The sequence below is a fragment of the Entelurus aequoreus genome, linkage group LG11 (genome assembly GCF_033978785.1).
Source record: "Entelurus aequoreus isolate RoL-2023_Sb linkage group LG11, RoL_Eaeq_v1.1, whole genome shotgun sequence".
Taxonomy (NCBI): domain Eukaryota; kingdom Metazoa; phylum Chordata; class Actinopteri; order Syngnathiformes; family Syngnathidae; genus Entelurus; species Entelurus aequoreus.
In genome coordinates this window covers 39,439,480-39,463,985 of record NC_084741.1, presented here as the reverse complement: position 1 = coordinate 39,463,985, position 24,506 = coordinate 39,439,480, and the positions used below count along the sequence as shown (strand labels likewise).

General features: G+C 39.1%; 1 protein-coding gene across 4 annotated transcripts in view; it reads right to left on the bottom strand.

The window, feature by feature from the left end:
• ptprub (protein tyrosine phosphatase receptor type Ub) overlaps positions 1-24,506 on the bottom strand; it is a 528,033-nt gene that overhangs the window by 355,826 nt on the left and 147,701 nt on the right. For all 4 annotated transcript variants that reach the window (XM_062063249.1, XM_062063250.1, XM_062063251.1 and 1 more), the window contains exon 2: positions 2,736-2,867. In XM_062063249.1, the coding sequence (XP_061919233.1) occupies positions 2,736-2,867 (132 nt within the window). The remainder of the gene's footprint in view (positions 1-2,735; positions 2,868-24,506) is intronic.

The following is a 24,506-nucleotide window of genomic DNA, read 5'->3' as shown; positions in this document are numbered from 1 at the left end:
CTCAGTCTGTTTTGCACACTCTTGGAGTCAACATGTGCATAGTCATGAACATAGTGTCATGTACATAGTGTATATATTGCTTTTCAAATCACCTGACATGTATACTGTGTATATGTACATAATTTATAAAAAAAAAAATTTTACGTAATTTTTTATATACATGTTACAGGTTATATATATTTATTATTGAATGTATCAAATGTGATGAATATTTAATGAACCACAATGGAAACAAGCCTTTTGGCTTTTTGTGCCATCCATTTGCCTTTTTAACGGCCCCACTGCCCATTTTAAAATACAATTATAAAATTTAAAAACATAAAAAGTGGTATGAAAGACCAAACAGGTGAAATGTAACAAGAAAATGTTGCAATGTTTACTCGAATAACACAGAGCTGCCATGCAGGCTGTTTCTTTCTTTAAAAAATAATAATGAATCAAAATCAAAGTTATTATGAATTATTGACCTATCCAAGGCTCAATAATTTGTGTTTGCCATATAAAAATTGTTTTTAATTTTTTTAAAGAAGGGCCTAAAACGAACAAACAAAAAACATAAATACAAATATACAAAAAACATAAATGAGTGATTAGTGTATTCGGGAAAAGCGTCCCCTCTCTGGGTCTTCTAGGTAGACAGAAAAATGCTGGGACTTCTAGTGTTAAAGCATTACATGGATTAAATTATTTAAGATGTCAATAAACTTCTCAATCAATCAATCAATCAACCAATGTCTTGCCAGAAAACGGGTCTGCAACGAACGTGTCTATCCACAATGTGAAGCCGCTTCTAAGATACTAATCCTCGACACCGTGACGAAAAAGTTCCTTCCATGTACCGGTACGTTTATCTCTAGAGGACGGTGTGGCTCGGTCAGGAGAGCGGCTGTGCCAGCAACCTAAGGGTTCCTAGTTCGATCCCCAGTTTCCACCACCCTAGTCACGTCCGTAGTGTCCTTGAGCAAGACACTTCACCCTTGCTCCAGATGGGTCGTGGCTAGGGCCTTGCATGGCAGCTCCCGCCATCAGTTTATGAATGGGTGAATGTGCAAATATTGTCAAAGCGCTTTGAGTACCTTGAAGGTAGAAAAGCGCTATACAAGTATAACCCATTTACCATTTAGAGGACTGGAGGAAAAGGAATGGCTAAGCATGCTACAAACACACACACATACCGAGCTGGACGACACAAGAAGCTAACTACTAAACCTTCGATGTAAAGTAGGGGTGACCAATCCAGATGTTGATATCATTAATACCGAGTGTAGTATTACTAGGAATGGGGACTTTCACATTTGAACCGTACTTGGGAATCCATACCGGAACTTAACGGTACCATTTTTTTTTTAACTTTTCCGTGTGTTAATAAATATCAGTTGTTTTTAAAAATAAAATAAAAAAAAATGTATTAGAACATTTAAAAATGATGATGAGGTGGCGACTTGTCCGGGGTGTACCCCGCCTTGCGCCCGAATGCAGCTGGGATAGGCTCCAGCACCCCCCGCGACCCCAAAAGGGGACAAGAAAATGGATGGGATGGATGGATGGATGGGCATTTAAAAATGAACTAATTATGATAACTTATTTCCAGTTTTTATATCTAGTTTTATTATTACATTTCTGAGCCAATTTCTCTGTTGGCATTGAACACTGCAACATTACATGTACCTACAGGGGGTGGAGGAGACCGCTCTGATTGCTGCTGGAGTGATGGTCAAGTGTTAGAGTTAGGGATGTAACGATATGAACATTTTATATCACGGACATTGTGACCAACATTAGCCCCGTTATTATGATCGCAATATTGTTGAATGTGCTCAAACAGTACGTATACACACACTGAAACACACACTTTAAATAATTAAAAACTTATTATTGTGCATTTTTGTATTTCTTATGCTTCACTGATAGTGTTTTAGTCTTAGCATTTTATCTGTTTAATGACTAAACCTTTTTTAGTTTGTAGATGTATTTAAATGAAAAGTGTATTGCAAAAATAAAATATTATTTATTAATTCTGGTGGGCATTCTGCTCTTTGGTTGCCCTACTCTTTTCAGCACTCTTTGAACGCACGGTAAAACCACCTACATCTCGTATTTCTCTGATCCATCATTCTGTGCCATAGCAGCACAGCTTGTAGGTTCAATTTGCACAATTGAATATGTTCATTGCTCAGATAGTAATGTGTTTGTATAAGTTTAGACTGAGGTATGTCATTTATTTATGGGTAAATATGTTAATGACTCTTGCTTTCATGTTAGCATTAAGCTAGCGCCAGTCAGTCCGTAGTTTATTAAAGTGCAGTTATCAATCACGGTTTTTCGATCAACACTTGGATGACTTGCATGAATTGTTAATGCTAAAATGTAAAAAAACAAACCTCCTTGTCCAGATTTTACAGTTGTATAATGATGACAGTTCCTGGTGGTGTGATGGTACGCACTCCTGCCTTTTATGGCAGAGTGCAACTGTTTGATTCCTGGCCAGATGAAGGGCATCCGGCGTAAAAACTAAACCAAAACAATTCATGCGATTGACTCGCTGTGACAACTCATGATATGGAGAAGACGAAAGTAGAAAAAAGTAAAAAACAGTGACCAACAATAGCTTTTTACATCAACGACTTCCTAAAATCTGAGAAAGGAAAATATATTTTAAAACTGGTAATGTTTCCTTTATTAAGTCTTCACACAAACATATCAAAGAACAATGAGGAAGGGTAAGGATGACTCACCACGCAGGAGGTCCGGGCTGGCATATGGCGAATTGTGCGTCCGAAACAGCTGCCAGTCAAAATCATCTTCTTCACCCTGTGTGAAGTCACACAGACTGGCATCCGAATCCTCTTCGAATGTGCAGCCAGCAGCTGGGTGTTAAAAGAGGAAGAAACAGCAACATCCAGATGAGTCAATCAAAGGGTAATTACTTCCTATGCCTTATTTGTCTGTACTGTTTAACCTCGTAGTAAGTAAGTATCCAATCATACACAATAATACTACAGCAGCAACCAACAGAACCTTTCATGTTGCACTCATTGACCCTGCAGTTCTACTCTTAAAAGTTAAACAATAATTACTAAAATGATAAGTTTTCAGGATTGCAAAAATGATCGGATGAACTGACATGATATTGAACGTCGAGATAGAGTTGCATTTGAAAAGATGAGTCCTTCTCAGATAAATCACATAAAAGGAATTCATTGATTTTATGATTAAGGGTTTGGAAGGGTCTGCAATCCCATGCAGTAATTGAGCAAGTAATGGAGGGAGTTCCTTTCATGTACTGTTGCCCTACAGTACTTGGTATCCTGCATTGCCTCTTTCTTTTTAATCCTTTATGATTTTGGAGTGTGTCCCCATAATGCAACATGTTGTCCAATTATTGATGAGGTTTCAGTGTCCTGCCGTATGTCTAATGCTTTCCAAATTATTTCTATCGCTCTCCAGTTGAGTACCTTTCAACAATACCATGCCAGAGATATTTTAAGCTCCTTGTACACCACAGGGAAGCATATAACTGAGGAGCAGAACATTGATTAATTGATTGAGAAGTTTATTGACATCTTAAAGAATTTAATCCATCTAATGCTTTAAAAAGGCAAATGGATGGCACAAAAAGCCAAAAGGCTTGTTGCCGTTGTGGCCATTAAATATTCATCACATTTGATGCATTCAATAATAAAATATATATAACCTGTAACATGTATATAAAAAATTACATAAAAAAATGGATAAATGATGTACATATACACAGTATACATGTCAGGTGATTTGAAAAACAATATTTACAAAAAATGGGAGGCGGGGAGGTATAGACACTATGTACATGACACTATGTACATGACTATGCACATGTTGACTCCAACATGATGCAGTGAGAAATGATTTTTGGTGAATCAGAATTACTCACATGGATGGAAGGTATAGTATACCTCAGATCAACAATCTGTTTGTAAAACATGTGATATAAATGTTTTACTGCAAACTTTGCATTTGTGTTTTGAGCTTTATCTTTCTTTAGATAATAAACTTTGATTCTAATATTTTGTCTCTGTGCCATTAATGTCTCGTTTGTGTGTGCCCTTTAATGACATGGGAAACTGAGTACTTGTTCAATTAACCAAATGGGTGTGCAATTTTAATGGGATTTTGGGGAACATTTGCTGGTCTTGCTTGAAAAAATAATGAAAAACAAAACAAAACACAAATCTTTAAATAAATCTGTTAAATATTTTTTTCTTCAACCAAGGAAATATGTTTTGCCTATTTATCCAACAAATCATACACTTAATTAGGCGCAAGCAAATCTTCAGAAAAAGCTTCATTGCCATCATGCTCCATCAAAAAGCTAAATTATTGACCATGTTCTGAAGTTCAGAGCGCATGAGACTGTAGCTTTTGTAACTTGTAACCTGGTTTGAAAAAGGTTTTATTATAATGTATATACCAAATAATATATTACGAAGAATCGAGAATCTATTCTAAATCGAACCATCACCCCAAGAATCGGAAATCAAATAGAATCTTGAGGTGCCCAAAGATTTCCACTATTAATGCAAAGATCTATTTATCATTATTTTGAAAAATACTGCTGATAGAGGATAGTTAAAACAATGTTTTGTTGTAAAACCTGCAATGACAAATAAATAACCGTAAAGGTTTAAGCCAAGGTAAAATAATTTTCAAGAAATTAGTTGGACCTTTTTAATATTTAATAAAAATGTTATTGGTTCTGGGGTTTTTTTTTATCATCTTGTATTGAAAAAAATGTAGGGCCCAATGATTTCCACATTAACAGAATCACGTACTTGGCCAATAAAACCCGACTTTACTATTCAACGTGGAACATCACAGAAATTGCCATAAATCTAAGTGAAATGCTGTCATCATGAGGAAAAAAAAACATTTGTGAGGGGAAAGCATGTGTCCAAGATCGTTCATTTGTCCCCGGAAAAACTCACCAGCCCCAGGCAAACTAAACTATGTCAAAACGGCCACTTGAAGCACCGGTTAAGTCTGGGAACAAACTAGCTAATGCCAGCTACGACAGCACCTCTCATCTGCTTTTGTTGTTGTGGATGACATCACCAATGCAAGCTTAATGTACCAAGAGGACAGCAGTCTTAAGTTCAGAGGCACTCTTTTTTTTTTCAAAGCAACTCCGAGTAGTCTCCACACTCAAAGATGTCAGTCTGTCAAGCGGCACATCTCAGTTGGTAGAGTGGCCGTGCCAGCAACTTGAGGGTTCCAGGTTCGATTCCTGCATCCTAGTCACTGCCGTTGTGTCCTTGGGCCATACACTTTACCCACCTGCTCCCAGTGCCACCCACACTGGTTTAAATGTAACTTAGATATTGGGTTTCCCTATGTAAACTGCTTTGAGTCACGAGAGAAAAGCGTTGTATAAATATAATTCACTTCACTTCACAAGAACAGCAACACACTTCGAGCCTTCACAATAACATTGCTGTGTGCAACATCCAGTCTGACTGTGCTAAAGTACCATGCATGAGCACTTTGTACTAAAGCAGTCATTGGTACATTAATGTTACAAAATGATTATGCTTTGAATTAAAAACAGGGTGTCCCCTACATGTTATTGACTGTGGTGTACCGCCACAGCAAAACAAAAGCTCCCACACCTTAAACATGAATGTTTTTGTGTGAAAACAAATTTAACTAATACAAACCCCGTTTCCATATGAGTTGGGAAATTGTGTTAGATGTAAATATAAACGGAATACAATGATTTGCAAATCCTTTTCAACCCATATTCAACTGAATGCATTACAAAGACAAGATATTTGATGTTCAAACTGATAAACTTTTTTTTTTTTTTGCAAATAATCATTAACTTTAGGATTTGATGCCAGCAACACGTGACAAATAAGTTGGGAAAGGTGGCAATAAATACTGATACAGTTGAGGAATGCTCATCAAACACTTATTTGGAACATCCCACAGGTGAACAGGCAAATTGGGAACAGGTGGGTGCCATGACTGGGTATAAAAGTAGATTCCATGAAATGCTCAGTCATTCACAAACAAGGATGGGGCGAGGGTCACCACTTTGTCAACAAATGCGTAAGCAAATTGTTTAACAGTTTAAGAAAAACCTTTCTCAACCAGCTATTGCAAGGAATTTAGGGATTTCACCATCTACGGTCCGTAATATCATCAAAGGGTTCAGAGAATCTGGAAAAATCACTGCACGTAAACAGCTAAGCCCGTGACCTTCAATCCCTCAGGCTGTACTGCATCAACAAGCGACATCGGTGTGTAAAGGATATCACCACATAGGCTCAGGAACACTTCAGAAACCCACTGTCAGTAACTACAGTTGGTCGCTACATCTGTAAGTGCAAGTTAAAACTCTCCTATGCAAGGCGAAAACCGTTTATCAACAACACCCAGAAACACCGTCGGCTTCGCTGGGCCTGAGCTCATCTAAGATGGACTGATACAAAGTGGAAAAGTGTTCTGTGGTCTGACGAGTCCACATTTCAAATTGTTTTTGGAAACTTTGGACGTCGTGTCCTCCGGACCAAAGAGGAAAAGAACCATCCAGATTGTTATAGGCGCAAAGTTGAAAAGCCAGCATCTGTGATGGTAGATGGTATGGGGGTGTATTAGTACCCAAGACATGGGTAACTTACACATCTGTGAAGGCGCCATTAATGCTGAAAGGTACATACAGGTTTTGGAGCAACATATGTTGCCATCCAAGCAACGTTACCATGGATGCCCCTGCTTATTTCAGCAAGACAATGCCAAGCCACATGTTACATCAACGTGGCTTCATAGTAAAAGAGTGCGGGTACTAGACTGGCTTGCCTGTAGTCCAGATCTGTCTCCCATTGAAAATGTGTGGCGCATTATGAAGCCTAAAATACCACAACGGAGACCCCCGGACTGTTGAACAACTTAAGCTGTACATCAAGCAAGAATGGAAAATAATTCCACCTGAGAAGCTTAAAAAATGTGTCTCCTCAGTTCCCAAACATTTACTGAGTGTTGTTAAAAGGAAAGGCCATGTAACACAGTGGTGAACATGCCCTTTCCCAACTACTTTGGCACGTGTTGCAGCCATGAAATTCTAAGTTAATTATTATTTGCAAAAAAAAAAAAAGGTTTATGAGTTTGAACATCAAATATCTTGTCTTTGTTGTGCATTCAATTGAATATGGGTTGAAAAGGATTTGCAAATCGTTGTATTCTGTTTATATTTACATCTAACACAATTTCCCAACTCATATGTCCCAACTCATATGGAAACGGGGTTTGTACATTGTATGAATGGATATATATATATATAGGTTATTATTTACACACCATTGACAACAAGTGATGCACCGAAAATTTGGCCACCTTTGTCTGCATCGTTATAAACTTTCTGTTAACCAGGTTTCACCCCTGGTTAACAGAAAGTTTGCAGCCCTTTGCTTTATCTGAAAATAAAATTAATTAATTATCAATGAGATGCAGTATTATATATTACATACATTTGTGGAGCTTATGTGAGTGTGAATGATGTCTGTCTATCTGTGTTGGCCCTGCGATGAGGTGGCGTCTTGTCCAGGGTGTACCCCGCCTTCCGCCCGAATGCAGCTGAGATAGGCTCCAGCACCCCCCGCGACCCCAAAGGGACAAGCGGTAGAAAATGGATGGATGGATAATACAGTACATTGACCTCTCTTTTACCATGCACAAAATATATCAAAGTGGTCTCGGCAGCCTTCACTTTTCTAAATGCTATATCTCAGTTTGTAATTGAGGATTGTATTTTTTGGAGAATTAGCTTTACGTTGTATTTTAAAAATCAATAAAGCTCAAAAGCCTAGCAGATTTATGTTTTTGGCATTTTGTTCTCTTACTGTACTGAAATTAAACCAAACCATAATCTAAGTACAAAAGCATGTACTGAACCATGAAAATCATGTACCATGTTGCATCTAATTTTGTAGTTTAGTAGGTATAACATGTGAAAAGGGGCCTGAGATGATTAAAAGGAGATGTTTCAACACGATGACCAAGGGGACGAAATCAAGAAACGCATGACAACTGCTGCCAGCTGATGAATATCAGCAATTACATGATGAAGACTACCTGTTTCCACCATGTTGAATAGAATGTTTAAAGTCTGACTGTTTTAGATTCACACAATTTGTGCGTTTAAATAGCCTAACATACAATGTGTTAATTGCGTAATCAGCATGCACACATCACCTTGCAAATGTCAGCAAATCAAGCAATGAGTAAAATGTGTGCACGCACAAAATAAAACTCACAAATCCTGGCAGTAATTACGACCCTTCCATGTAAAAGAGAAAAACCATTGCCAAAGAACTACATACCAGACACTAAACACCCCAAAGCACATTAACAAAGCCATGTAAAAACAGCAATAATATTTGGTGAAATAGGGCTCCCTGGGGTCTGTCGTGATCATCATTAGACCTCACAACCTGCTATTCCATGTGCCAAAAAGCAAAAAAACAAAAAAAAAAAGAAAATTATATTGAATAGCTATGGCTATAATGGCACTCAGATCTCGAAATCATCACGCTTCAGTCGTTGCACTCCACATCTGTTGCCATATTTTACATTAGTCTGTCAGTGGGAGAATTACAGTGGGAGAATGTGCAGTTGGAACAGCTCGGTCGTAAGAGCAGAGGCTGCCTCAGTAATAATAGGAGCTGGACAGTACGAGACGCCACATGCTAATGACAGGAATAACCACAAGCAGGTCCTGAAGGTGACCGGGCTTTATTACTAATCATACTTTTCCTCTGTCATTAAATATATGACAAATGGGGGAGAAACGCGTTTCACCCGAGTAAGGATTTATAAGTCTCTTTTTGTTTTTGAATGTTGTAAAGGGTGTACAATTGTGTAATATAGCCACCGCTGCCAGGTATGTGGTGATTGGATTGATTTTATGACAAAATACAGAAAATATAAAACATTGCTTTTGATATGCTTTTTACAAAATGGCAGCCCTTTGAGACACTTGTGATTTAAGGCTATATAAATAAACATTGATTGATTGATTGATTGAAGGCAGCGGCTTGCAGACGCTCTTGGGAGTGTAGAGCGATTTGGCAAAAATACCCGTCAATTCTGTCAATTTCATGGCTGGCTCAAAGCGTGGACACTCTGTGATCACATACGACCGACAGACAATTTTGGATGTGGATAGATCGGGTCGTTATAGACTGAAAGATGCATGTACGGTGGACCTCCTCGCTAGCATGGGAATACTTTGCGGGCTACATCGAGCGGCCTTTGAATCAGCGGAGTCAAGTACTAGCGGGGACCGTCAATGGAGGAGACGTAAGCGGTGTGAGCGGAAGCAGAAGCGGGGATGCCGAGCAGGGCTAACAACAAAGCTAAAGGCTAATCCTCAAAGAAGCGTGGAGTGTCCGGGTAAGAAGTAATTTAAACTAGAACTTGCCCTTAGCCCATTAGCCGGCGCCAGGCTGGCTAATCCCTGCACACATAGCAATTCTCTTAGAATAAAACACAACTCACATAATGTTTTTTCTTTTGTGACTGTGTCAGAGGCAGACATGCAATCTACTGAGGTGGCTAACTGTGATGCGTTCAGTTTATCGCAGCACCAAGCAAAAAACTATCTGAAAATTCCCGTCGTATCAATTCCTAGATAAGGTCGAAACTATTTAAAGTGCACTACGCATAATAAACGCAACATTATTAATATTGCTACTTTGGATAATTTCAACAAACAATCCTCAAAACAGCCCACTACCTATAATATGGGCTTTTTAAACATAAGATCATTATCTTCCAAAACGTTATTAGTTAAAGAGGTCATTAGAGACAACAAACTTGACGTTGTTGGTCTCGCCGAGACCTGGCTCAAACCAGACGATTTTGTTGCGCTAAATGAGGCATCTCCTCCTAACTATACGAATGCACATGTTGCCCGTCCTCTTAAAAGGGGAGGGGGTGTTGCACTAACATATACAATGAAAACTTTAATCTTACACCTAACGTAAATAATAAATATAACTCATTTGAGGTGCTCACTATGAGGTTCGTCACACCGCTGCCTCTCCACCTGGCTGTAATCTACCGCCCCCCTGGGCCCTATTCGGACTTTATCAGTGAATTCTCAGAGCTTGTTGCTGATCTAGTGACGCACGCCGACAATATAATCATAATGGGGGACTTTAATATCCATATGAATACCCCATCGGACCCTCCGTGCGTGGCGCTCCAGACTATAATTGATAGCTGTGGTCTTACACAAATAATAAATGAAACTAATAATAATAATAATAACTACTATAGCAGCCGCAACATTAATGCTGCCACAACGATGACTCTTGCTGACCTACTGCCTTCGGTAATGGCACCATTCCCAAATTATGTGGGCTCTATTGATAACCTCACTAACAACTTTAACGACGCCCTGCGCGACACCATTGATAGTGTAGCACCGCTAAAGCTAAAAAGGGCCCCTAAAAGGCGTACCCCATGGTTTACAGAAGAAACTAAAGCCCATAAATGATCATGTAGAAAGCTGGAACGCAAATGGCGTGCGACTAAACTTGAGGTTTTCCATCAAGCATGGAGTGATAGTTTAATAACTTATAAACGCATGCTTACCCCAGCTAAAGCTAAATATTACTCAAATCTCATCCACCTCAACAAAAATGATCCTAAATTTTTGTTTAGTACAGTAGCATCGCTAACCCAACAAGGGACTCCTCCCAGTAGCTCCACCCACTCAGCAGATGACTTTATGAATTTCTTTAATAAGAAAATTGAACTCATTAGAAAAGAGATTAAAGACAATGCATCCCAGCTACAACTGGGTTCTATTAACACAGATGCGACTGTATATACGACGGATACCGCCCTCCAAAATAGTTTCTCTCTCTTTGATTAAATAACATTGGAGGAATTGTTAAAATGTGTAAATGGGACAAAACAAACAACATGTTTACTTGACCCAATTCCTGGGAAACTTATCAAGGAGCTTTTTGTATTATTAGGTCCATCAGTGTTAAATATTATAAACTTATCACTTTCCTCTGGCACTGTTCCCCTAGCATTCAAAAAAGCGGTTATTCATCCTCTACTCAAAAGACCTAACCTCGATCCTGATCTCTTGGTAAACTACCGGCCGGTGTCCCACCTTCCGTTTATCTCGAAAATCCTCGAAAAAATTGTAGCACAGCAGCTAAATGAACACTTAGCGTCTAACAATCTCTGTGAACCTTTTCAATCCGGTTTCAGGGCAAATCACTCTACGGAGACAGCCCTCACAAAAATACTAATGATCTATTGCTAACGATGGATTCTGATGCGTCATCTATGTTGCTGCTTCTTGATCTTAGCGCCGCTTTCGATACTGTTGATCATAATATTTTATTAGAGCGTATCAAAACGCGTATTGGGATGTCAGACTTAGCCTTGTCTTGGTTTAACTCTTATCTTACTGACAGGATGCAGTGTGTCTCCCATAACAATGTGACCTCGGACTATGTTAAGGTAACATGCGGAGTTCCCCAGGGTTCGGTTCTTGGCCCTGCACTCTTTAGTATTTACATGCTGCCGCTGGGTGACATCATACGCAAATACGGTGTTAGCTTTCACTGTTATGCTGATGACACCCAACTCTACATGCCCCTAAAGCTGACCAACACGCCGGATTGTAGTCAGCTGGAGGCGTGTCTTAATGAAATTAAACAATGGATGTCCACTAACTTTTTGCAACTTAACGCTAAGAAAACGGAAATGCTGATTATCGGTCCTGCTCAACACCGACATCTATTTAATAATACCACCTTAACATTTGACAACCAAACAATTACACAAGGCGACTCGGTAAAGAATCTGGGTATTATCTTCGACCCAACTCTCTCGTTTGAGTCACACATTAAGAGTGTTACTAAAACGGCCTTCTTTCATCTCCATAATATCGCTAAAATTCGTTCCATTTTGTCCACAAGCGACGCTGAGATCATTATCCATGCGTTCGTTACATCTCGTCTCGATTACTGTAACGTATTATTTTCGGGCCTCCCTATGTCTAGCATTAAAAGATTACAGTTGGTACAAAATGCGGCTGCTAGACTTTTGACAAAAACAAGAAAGCTTGATCATATTACGCCTATACTGGCTCACTTGCACTGGCTTCCTGTGCACTTAAGATGCGACTTTAAGGTTTTACTACTTACATATAAAATACTGCACGGTCAAGCTCCTGCCTATCTTGCCGATTGTGTTGTACCATATGTCCCGACAAGAAATCTGCATTCAAAGAACTCCGGCTTATTAGTGATTCCCAGAGCCCAAAAAAAGTCTGCGGGCTATAGAGCGTTTTCTATTCGGGCTCCAATACTATGGAATGCCCTCCCGGTAAAAGTTAGAGATGCTACCTCAGTAGAAGCATTTAAGTCCCATCTTAAAACTCATTTGTACACTCTAGCCTTTAAATAAACTCCCTTTTTAGACCAGTTGATCTGCCGTTTCTTTTCTTTTCTTTTCTCCTCTGCTCCCCTCTCCCTTATGGAGGGGGAGTTGCACAGGTTCGGTGGCCATGGATGAAGTGCTGGTTGTCCAGAGTCGGGACCCGGGGTGGACCGCTAGCCTGTGCATCGGTTGGGGACATCTCTACGCTGCTGACCCGTCTCCGCTCGGGATGGTTCCTGCTGGCCCCACTATGGACTGGACTTTCGCTGATGTGTTGGATTTTCACAATATTATGTCAGACCCACTCGACATCCATTGCTTTCGGTCTCCCCTAGAGGGGGGGGGGGGGGGGGGTTACCCACATATGCGGTCCTCTCCAAGGTTTCTCATAGTCATTCACATTGACGTCCCACTGGGGTGAGTTTTCCTTGCCCGTATGTGGGCTCTGTACCGAGGATGTCGTTGTGGCTTGTACAGCCCTTTGAGACACTTGTGATTTTGGGCTATATAAATAAACATTGATTGATTGATTGATTGATTGATTGATTGATATTGCATATATCGTAGACATATGTATATACTGACAAGTTCAACTAGGGTTGTATGGTATACCGGTATTAGTATAGTACCGCGATACTAATGAATCATTTTCGGTACGATACCCTCTCTGAAACGTACCAGTCCCGCACCCCCGAAGTCCCGTGGTGTCATTGCTAGTTTACAAGCAGACGAGCATGTTCGGTAGCACACAATCACAGAGTACTTACAAGCTGACACAGTGTGTAAGCAAAAAAGGGAGAACGGACGCATTTTGGCTTACAAACTAAAGATAAAGGTGAAGTTATAACAATTAAACGCCCTCAGGAAGAGGTGCTTTAAGACATGGCTAGCTAGCTAGCGGCTAACGTCCAGCCCCAGTCGGCAGTGTTTTAGCTACTTCTAAATCACTAATCCTGGTCTCTGTGGCGACAAATAAAGTAAGTTTCTTACAAGTATCATCCCTGCAGGACGAGGAATAGCTAAACATGCTCATACTTGCTAACCTTGAGACCTCCAATATCGGGAGGGGGGGGGCGTGGTTGGGGCGGGGGGCGTGGTTAGGGGCGTGGTTAAGAGGAGAGTATATTTACAGCTAGAATTCACCAACGTATTTCATACATATATATATATATATATATATATATATATATATATATACTTGACTTTCAGTGAATTCTAGCTATATATATATATATATATATATATATATATATATATATATATATATATATATATGTATATATATATATATACATATATATATATATATATATATATATATATATATATATATATATATATATATACACATATATATATATATATATATATATATATATATATATATATATATATATATATATACACATATATATATATATATATATATATATATATATATATATATATATATATATATATATATATATATATATATATATATATATATTTTATTATATATATAAATAAAAGAAATACTTGAATTTTAGTGTTCATTTATTTACACATATACACACACAACACTCATCTACTCATTGTTGTACTTGAAAGTACAATGATTTGTTAAGGGTTGAATTGTCCATCCAATTTCTATTCTCTGTCACTATTTTTCTAACCATGCTGAACACCCTCTCTGATGATGCATTGCTGTGTGGCACGCACAAAAGTGCTTTCATCAAATGCACGAGAGTGTGGAATCTTCCATCTCTCCCTAGCATGGCCCAAAACCGGTCAATCCTTGCTTCCTGGGGAAGATCTTCCCTGGCAGGCAATTGGTAATCCAGTACTTGTACCCGGAGGCTGGTCAGGTCCTATCGCAGCTGCGGCAGACTTTTTTGGGGGGGGGGGCGTGGCCTCCAGCTCCGGCTGAATACCGGGAGTTTGTCGGGAGAAAATCTCTGTCGGGAGGTTGTCGGGAGAGGCGCTGAATATCGGGATTCTCCCGCTAAAAACGGGAGGGTTGGCAAGTATGAACATGCTTCACTACACACTGTAGCTCACCGGCATCAAAATGTAAACAAATGCCATGGGTGGAGCTGCACCTAACATCCACTGTAATGATACCAAGTACAGGCACGGATCTAGTCGATACTACTATGATTACGTCAATATTTTTTGGCATCACAACATCTTCTTTTGTTTTAAAAAAATGTATATTATATTTATAAACTCAGGAAATATGTCCCTGGACACATGAGGACTTTGAATATGACCAATGTATGATCCTGTAACTACTTGTTATCGGATTGATACCCAAATTTGTGGTATCATCCAAAACTAATGTTAAGTATCAAACAACAGAAGAATAAGTGATTATTACATTTTAACAGAAGTGTAGACAGAACATGTTAAAAGAGAAAGTAAGCAGATATTAACAGTAAATGAACAAGTAGATTAATAATTAATTTTCTATCACTTGTCCTTAATAATGTTGACAAAATAATAGAATGATAAATGAGACAATATGTTACTGCATATGTCAGCAGACTAATTAGGAGCCTTTGTTTGTTTACTTACTACTAAAAGACAAGTTGTCTAGTATGTTCACTATTTTATTTAAGGACTGAACTGCAATAAGAAACATATGTTTAATGTACCCTAAGATTTTTTGTTAAAATAAAGCCAATAATGCAATTTTTTTGTGGTCCCCTTTATTTAGAAAAGTACCAAAATTATTTTAGTACCGGTAGCAAAATATTGGTATCGTTACAACACTCGTGACAACTCAACTTAGGAGTGTTTTAAGGTAAGCGCTGCCTCTCAGCAAATTGTTAGGCTTTCAGTTGTAAGCAACAATTTTAGTTATAAGCATCGCTACCATTAATTGGCGTAGCAAATGTCACAGTGAACCCCTTATTATTCAACCAAAACATCTGGTCTTACTTATACCAAAAAAAAACATAACTTTGTTTTCCAACCAAGAAGAAAGTGATTGCCGAAATGAAGGAGTGAATTGACAAAAATAAATCATTAAAGACCTACTGAAACCCACTACTACCGACCACGCAGTCTGATAGTTTATATATCAATGATGAAATCTTAACATTGCAACACATGCCAATACGGCCGGGTTAACTTATAAAGTGCAATTTCAAATTTCCCGCGAAACTTCCGGTTGAAAAAGTCTAGGTATGATGACGTATGCGCGTGACGTCGAGGGTTGAAACGGAAGTATTGGGACATATTGTATCCCAATACAAACAGCTCTGTTTTCATCGCAAAATTCCGCAGTATTCTGGACATCTGGGTTGGTGAATCTTTTGCAATTTGTTTGATGAACAATGGAGACTGCAAAGAAGAAAGCTGTAGGTGGGATCGATGTATTAGCGGCTGGCTGCAGCAACACAACCAGGAGGACTTAGTTGGATAGCAGACGCGCTATCCGACGCTAGCCGCCGACCGCATCGATGATCAGGTGAAGTCCTTCGTCGCGCCGTCGATCGCTGGAACGCAGGTGAGCACGGGTGTTGATGAGCAGATGAGGGCTGGCGTAGGTGGAGCGCTAATGTTTTTATCATAGCTCTGACGAGGTCCCGTAGCTAAGTTAGCTTCAATGGCGTTGTTAGCAACAGCATTGTTAAGCTTCGCCAGGCTGGAAAGCATTAACCGTGTAGTTACAGGTCCAGTGTTTAATAGTATTGTTGATCTTCTGTCTACCCTTCCAGTCAGGGGCTTATTTATTTTGTTTCTATCTGCAGTTAAGCACGATGCTATCACGTTAGCTCCGTAGCTAAAGTGCTTCACCGATGTATTGTCGAGGAGATAAAAGTCACTGTGAATGTCCATTTCGCGTTCTCGACTCTCATTTTCTAGAGGATATAGTATCCGAGGTGGTTTAAAATACAAATCCGTGATCCACAATAGAAAAAGGAGAGAGTGTGGAATCCAATGTACCTAAGTTACGGTCAGAGCGAAAAAAGATACGTCCTGCACTGCATTCTAATCCTTCACTCTCACGTTCCTCATCCACAAATCTTTCATCCTGGCTCAAATTAATGGGGTAATCGTCGCTTTCTCGGTCCAAATCGCTCTCGCTGCATTGAAAACAATGGGGAAATGTGAGGAGACCTTCAACCTGCGACGTCACGCTACTTCCGGTACAGGCAAGGCTTTTTTTATCAGCGACCAAAAGTTGCTAACTTTATCGTCGATGTTCTCTACTAAATCCTTTCAGCAAAAATATGGCAATATCGCGAAATGATCAAGTATGACACATAGAATGGATCTGCTATCCCCGTTTAAATAAAAAAAATGTCATTTCAGTAGACCTTTAACATTGACAGTATAGTTAAAGGAGTCAAATTATGATTTTTTTTTTCTTGACATAAAACACTTCCTTGTGGTCTACATAACATGTAATGGTGATTCTTTGGTCACAGAGTTTATGTTTTACAGACCATCTTCAAGCTGCTATATGACCGTCTCTTACGATACACCGCTTTGTGGACGGTCTTATTTACAAGCCAAAGTCCTCGTACAGGCCAAGCACCCTTCGACTGTGTCTTCACCCCGTCAGCCATGTTGTAGTTTTTAGCACTTCCATATGGAGTCTACTAACAGATATAAGTTAGAACTACACGCTACATTTTATTAGAAATGGCAACAGCGGAGAATTTTAGCATGCATGTGCATGAACGAGCCAGTCTGCCCCACAACAAGAGGATAGAGAAAAAGAAGAAACTTACTGACTACAACTTTGGACTACAACTAAATAAAAATGGCAAACTCTCACAAAGCTCTTCAGGTAAACCTCACCATATATGGAGATATCCGCTGATGTCTCCATCGTCTCAAATTCCAAATGACTCGTTTGGAACCAGGCAAAAGTGTTTCCACCAAACCTCCACGGTTTGGAGGTTCATCAGGAGTTGTGGGGAACCCAAATACACAGAAACAGGTACCAACATGTAAGAAAAGTTGTTTCTTGCATAATATGACCCCTTTAATGAAAGTTTTATGGTGTTGACAGTTTGAGCCTGGAACAGATTAATTTACTTTACTATTGAATAAAATGTTACGCAATTAGAGCTACTTGGAAATTAACCAGCATCAAAAAAGGGATAAAAAACATAACTAGACCTTACAGGGGAGTAAAATTATGATCTATGTCAGTTAGACATCCATATATTAAATACAAATGTTTGAAAAATGCAAATCTATACTGTAAGTTTTATTATATAATTGATTAAAATTGTAACACTGTTGATCTACATCGGCCCATATTATAGATAATAAAAAAGCTTTCAAAGAAATTAATGCTACAATGAATTCAATTGAGTAACTTGCATTACCGTATTTTCTGGACTATAAGGCGCACTTAAAATATTTTTTTTTCCTCAAAACTCACAGTGCGCCTTATAACCCGATGAGCCTAATGTAAGGAATAAGTTTGGTTGAGCTTACCCACTTCAAAGCTATTTTATTTGGTACATGGTGTAATGATAAGTGTGACCAATAGATAGCAGTCAAACATAAGAGATAAGTGAAGGCTGCACTATGATGGCAATATCTCAAGTAAACAACACCAACATTTTAAATGTTCCATTGAAAATATAGAACATTACACACGGCACTCAAAAATACATCAAAATATTTTAATACGACTTTGGTAAGCTATGAAACCGCACCGCTTGAGGGATTGTCGGCGCATTAAACATACAAGTATTATTATGGTGTGTGTATAAGGTAAGACATATTATCTGCCGTTTTGTTTTGCAATATTATGCAAAAGGAACTTTTCTTACCTTCTTGTACCTGCTGATCTGTATTTGGGATCTGCATAAATCCTGAAAAATTGTGCGTGTCTGCGCCGACGCCGTAGTCGATAAGCTTCTTCTTTTTCTCTATCTTCTTGTTATGTAACATTCATCCTCCGCTGTTGCCATTTCTAATATAAAGTAGGGCTGGGCGAAATATCGATATACGTTCTCACGCTGTTGCTTTTAGCTGCGGGGCATTAAACTGCATGCGTTTCTCACTCTTTCCTGTCTCTCCTTCTCACAGAGACTTAAAACAAGCGCACCTTCTTACATGCATCACATAGTGTCACGTGAGCAACGTCGCACGCTCCCGCGGAGCAGACAGGTAGCGACAGGGTAACGTTAGCTGTGATGCTAACAGCTAACGGTGTGGTTTGAGTGGTAATACGAGAGAAAGAAGGTGTGAATCTGGTAAAGAAATGGAGGAATAATAAATTCCCAAGAAAAACAGCAAGGGGTCCATCGTCTGACGGTGGTTTGGCTTCAAGCGGGAATATGTCTTTACATGTCAACATCTCCGTTCGGTGCCACACCAACTAAATGCCGAAGCAACTATTTCCACATCAACACCGTAGGACATATACTATTTGATATGCAGCTCATTTTTATGTGACACTTATTGAAATATCTTGTGTGTCATCATTAGGGTTGGGTATCGTTTGAATTCGAACGATTCCGATTCCGATTCTTTGTTTCGATTCCGATTCCTGGCGATTCTCGGTTCTGATTCTTCTTGTACCATGCCGGGATCAATGTGTTTGACAGGTAGTCCCTGGAAGGTGGTATGTATTTTGGGTTGAGAGTTTTCACCATATCCCTGCAAACATAAACAAACATGTAATGTTGCTGTTACTGTTTAGCCCAGTATCAATTAGCTTAGCTCTAACGTTATTGCTTAACTAACCTAAATGTTGGAGATTCCACCTCTGAAAAGGGATGCAGTCTTTTGACTATGTGTGCAGTGACCTTTCTGTGGCACTCTTCCGTCTGTGGCACCTACATCTTCCCCCTTGCCGCTACGGTGAACGGAGTACGCTGAGCACATCGCGGAGCCTGGCTAGCAGGTTGTAAATTGTCTATGAAAAAATACGCGGGCTAATTTGTTAGCTGCCTCAACGTTGGCGCAAAACACATTATTTATTGCATATATATTGTTTTACTTACCGGATTCGGACTGCAGTGCAGTCACCGAGGTGCCAGGTTGGGCGTCGGAGGAAGAGGCAGAGGAGGACGGTCGGCGCAGCGCGTCAAAGACGGGACACGCATTTATTTGTACTCCATGAACTCGGAGGTGCTTAATCATGTTCGACGTGCACCCTCCTAAGCACGAAACAGTCCTGTCGCACGTGTTACATTTCGCCGATATTTCATTTTTTTTAGTAAAATAAAGCCACACTTTCGACCGCCGACGCCCGCTATCCATGCTTGACTGACTCGCTCGGCTACATAGGCTCGGCTATGCTAACACTTCCGGCGTTGTGCGCTTCTTCGTTGGTGCTCAGCGGCTTCTTCTTTCGGTCGGCAGACTTATTCTTTTTTTCCGGTCGGCGGACTGGGTATCGAAACTAGGAATCGAAATTTAAACTTTTGAACAATTCCGGGAGAATCGGAAAGTTAGTCCCGGTTCCAATCGATACTCGATACTCGATACCCAACCCTAGTCATCATGCACAAAAGTGCGCTTTATTTGTTTTAAACTATTGTAGTGGCGTTCTGTACAAAAAGTGCACTTTAATTTAATGTTGTTTTGAAATGTCATCTTAGTGACATCATTCACAAAAGTATATAGCTTGTTTTAAAATGTCTCTGACAATCTTGAAAAGGTAGCCAAGGAATTGGAGAATGTCGGCTACAAATACAAGTGAGATGAAAAGGAAGAAAACAGGTATAAAAAAGGCAAAGAAGAAAGCATACACAAACCTCTTCATGCTGCATTTGTGCACTCCAAACTGATTAGCAATAACTCTGTACTCTGTATATATCTGGCAACGTGTACAGAACAATAGCAACCTTGCCACTGCTTAATAACTGTTTAATAAATACAGTTTTGCTAAATTGACTTAGTTGTGATTTCCCTCTCTGCATGAAAGTTTAAAATGAGCATATATTAATGCAGTATGAACAAGAATGTTTTAATGTAGACACATAGAATCATCATACTGCTGTGATTATATGCATCAAGTGTTCATTCAAGGTTAAGGCAAAATATTGAGATACATATCGTGTATCGCGATATGGCCTAAAAATATCGAGATATTAAAAAAAGGCCATATCGCCCAGCCCTGATATAAAGTAGTGTAAAGTTGTAACTTATATCTGTCAGTAAACTCGCCATGAAAGCGCTAAAACATACTGGTTTAGTGAGTTAACATTATTCACCCAAGAAACTTTAGTTATTAGAGTTCCGTTCGGACGGTTTTTCACGGGACACATTTCCGGTGTTGTTGTTTCCGGATGAGAAGATGCTGCTCTGTTATTAATTTAAGTAAAGTCTGAATGTCATTAAAACAGTTAGCTCCATCTTTTGACACTTCTTCCACCCCGGTCCTCGCTCACTACACCGCTACAACAAAGATGACGGGGAGAAGACGCTGTCAAAGGTGAGCCACATAAATAAGACACAAAACGGTGCATTCTGAAGCGACTCTCAGAAAGCAACTTGAAGATGGTCTGTAAAACATAATCTATGCAACATTTTGACCAAATAACCACCATTACATGTTATGTAGACCACAAGGAAGTGTTTTCAATTAAGAAAAAAATTATAATAATTTGTCTTTTTTTTAATGCGCCCTATAATTCGGTGCACTTAATATATGAAAAAATGTTCAAAAATAGACCATGCATCGGCAGTGCGCCTTATAACCCGGTGCCCCCTATGGTCCGGAAAATACGGTAGTTGTTTTATTTTTTTTTTTAACTTTATTTAAATATAAAATAGATGTTGCAGAAATAACAAAGGGCTGCTCCACATAGACCAGCTTCCACAATGTGTCATGTGAAAGGATCAAGTCCATGATGATCTCACACACAGGTAGTTATTGTGTTTTGGTCTTCAAGGGTAATCACTACAATCACTATGTTGTGACCTTAATTTGTGCATCTTCACTGCAAGAATATGAACTCAAAGACAAATATACCACCATGTACGCCTGATCCATTGGGCAATAGCAACCAGCAGGGGAGAGAGTGTGGGTTCCTCCCTCTGGGTTTGATTTATTGGCCCATGCTGGGCTGTTACTGCATAGATCTGCTGCTGGGGGCATCAGGTTAATTGTCCCGCAATGGGGTCTATCTCTAATAGAACAGCCAGTGATATGGGACCTGACACATCCAAATGTTGGCACTATATTATTCCCTGCTGCTTGGGTAAATGAAGCCTGCAGACTACTCCTTGCAAAAAAAAAAAGTCTCATCATCTGGAGAAAAGAAGCCAGGACCCAAGGCCAGAGCTGGCGGGGAATGTCATCTCCTTAATCCCATCCATCATGACAAACACACAGGTCCTCAGCCACGCCTGTTTGTTTGTGTGTGTGTGTGTGTGTGTGTGTGTGTGTGTGTGTGTGTGTGTGTGTGTGTGTGTGTGTGTGTGTGTGTGTGTGTGTGTGTGTGTGTGTGTGTGTGTGTGTGTGTGTGTGTGTGTGTGTGTGTGTGTGTGTGTGTGTGTGTGTGTGTGAGTGTGTGTGTGTGTGTGAGTGGTTGTTTTCACCTGAATGATTGCAGCATCATTTAGTGCAACACACATCACAAAAACTGACACAATGTTATGTACAAATAATGAACATTTTACCCAATGCACGGTTGATCTCTATATTGATTGAAACCCTATTCTCATTGCTGGCAGAGATAAGAATTGCAACACGTGCACATTCACAGAATGTTTATGGCACTTGCAATTTAAGGATCAAATCTACTAGCCAGGTCTTCCAAGAAGAACAAGCAGCATGATAAAGTTTCTTTTTTATGGGAAAAAAATGAGGAACAGATTTATTGTATCAATAAATCAGGGAGCTTGAGTCTCAAGGACGCAAAATCAGCAGGAAACAGGTTGAAACCGCTCACTAGAACCGAATCAGACTGATGGCTCAAGAAGGGAAGGATTTGTGTAGGTGAAATGTTTAACCCTTTTTGCAATTGTTTCACACTCTAGTAAGAGAGCACACATTCAGATGCATTTAAATTTAATTAAAAAAATACCTCTTGTGATTTGATACAGTAACCCAATAATCCCAGATTTACTGATTCTCCATGTCAAGAGTAGAACTGATGATGGTGGCCTGGCTATTCTTTACTTCTAAAAAGAATACTACATGTATTACCATATATGGGATGAAAACATTTTCATTTTCAGCAATGTGCATGTAAATGTTTCCTAGTTTTAAAAGTTTGATCAATCAACTCACCATCTGATAAGTTAATGTTGTTACAATATTTTAGAATAGGCACCCTTTTGCCTGCATTTCATTCAACTTAAATTCACTAAATGAATTTCTTAAAATAAAAGTAAGAACCCACATCATGCAGCTCATTGTGTTCATTAAGAGAGGTCACTCTACATGACATGCCATCAAGGACCTGTACAATTATTAAAGTTGACACTACTTCCACAACGAAAATGATAATGGCGTCTGACAGAAAACAAACACCTAAATTCAACACCAACACTACTATGTTCCAAGGGACCACTAAACAAGAAGACCTAGATTCTGGAGTGCATCCACCTACCATTATAGCGATTATAGAAACAACATCAAAGATTGTTGAACAAGAAAATATTGAACTGAAAAACCTATTTAACAAAGGTCACAAAAACCAGGATTTGGAAAATGATATAGATCCAGATACAATCTTTTTCTCCCACATCAGTAATAATTGTTTTTATTATACAGATGAGCAATATAACAGCAACATTAAATGTTATAACAAATTGTCAATTATTAATTTAAATAATAGAAGCTTATACGCAAATTACAACAACATGAAACACTTGTTAGAACAATGCAACGAACCCTTCAAAGTGATTGCTGTCTCAGAAACATTGATCGATGGTAAAAAAGGAATAGATTTTGATCGGGAAGGATATGAACTAAACTAGGAGTAGCTGAGAACCTGAACTACAAAATGGTAAAAAACATGTCATTTGCTACAGATAATATCTTAGAATGTATAACAATTGAAAAAGCAAAAACATATTCACCAGTTGTATATATAGATCACCTAAGTCAAGTATTGGAACATTTGAAGATTGGATCAAGGCAAATTACATGGACAATTGGCAAAAAATTATTTTCTTATGTGATTACTTTAATATTGACTTATTGAACCCTAACAAGCAAAAGTCCATTGATGACTTCATTGATACAATGTACAGTATCAGTTTATATCCTAAAATCACAAAGCCAAGCAGAATCACAGGACACTGTGCCACACTTATTAATAACATGTTTACCAATGATTTTGATAATAACACTACAAGTGGTCTACTTATAACAAGGGCTGGGCGATATACAGAGTTTGTAAGATATATCGATATATTTTTAAACAAAATATGAATTACGAAAATTACTTAATATTGATATAATTTATTTCACGTTCAAATGACCAAACGGCACTTATTTGTTGTGTTCCTTGATTCTCCCCCGTTTCCCACTCCCGCTCAACACTCCATGGTCTATTAAACCCCTCCCCTTCCTCCTTCCAAGACGTGCTTGCCCTTTCCCACCCACTGCACTGACCCACAACAACACACAAGTACAAAACCCAAAACCAGTGAAGTTGGCGCGTTGTGTAAATCGTAAATAAAAACAGAATACAATGATTTGCAAATCATTTTCAAATTATATTCAATTGAATAAACTGCAAAGACAAGATATTTAATGTTCGAACTGAGAAACTATTTTTTTTTTTTGCAAATGATCATTAACTTAGAATTTAATGGCAGTAACACATTGCAAAAAAGTTGGCACAGGGACATGTTCACCATTGTGTTGCATGGCCTTTTTTTAACAACACTCAGTAAACATTTGGGAACTGAGGAGACCAATGTTTAAAGCTTTTCAGGTGGAATTTCCTATTCTTGCTTGATGTCCAGCTTAAGTTGTTGATCAGTCCGGGGTCTCCGTTATTGTATTTTACGCTTCATAATGCGCCACACATTTTCAGTGGGAGACAGGTCTGGACTAGAGGCAGGCCAGTCTAGTACCCGCACTGTTTTACTATGAAGCTACGCTGTTGTAACACGTGGCTTGGCATTGTCTTGCTGAA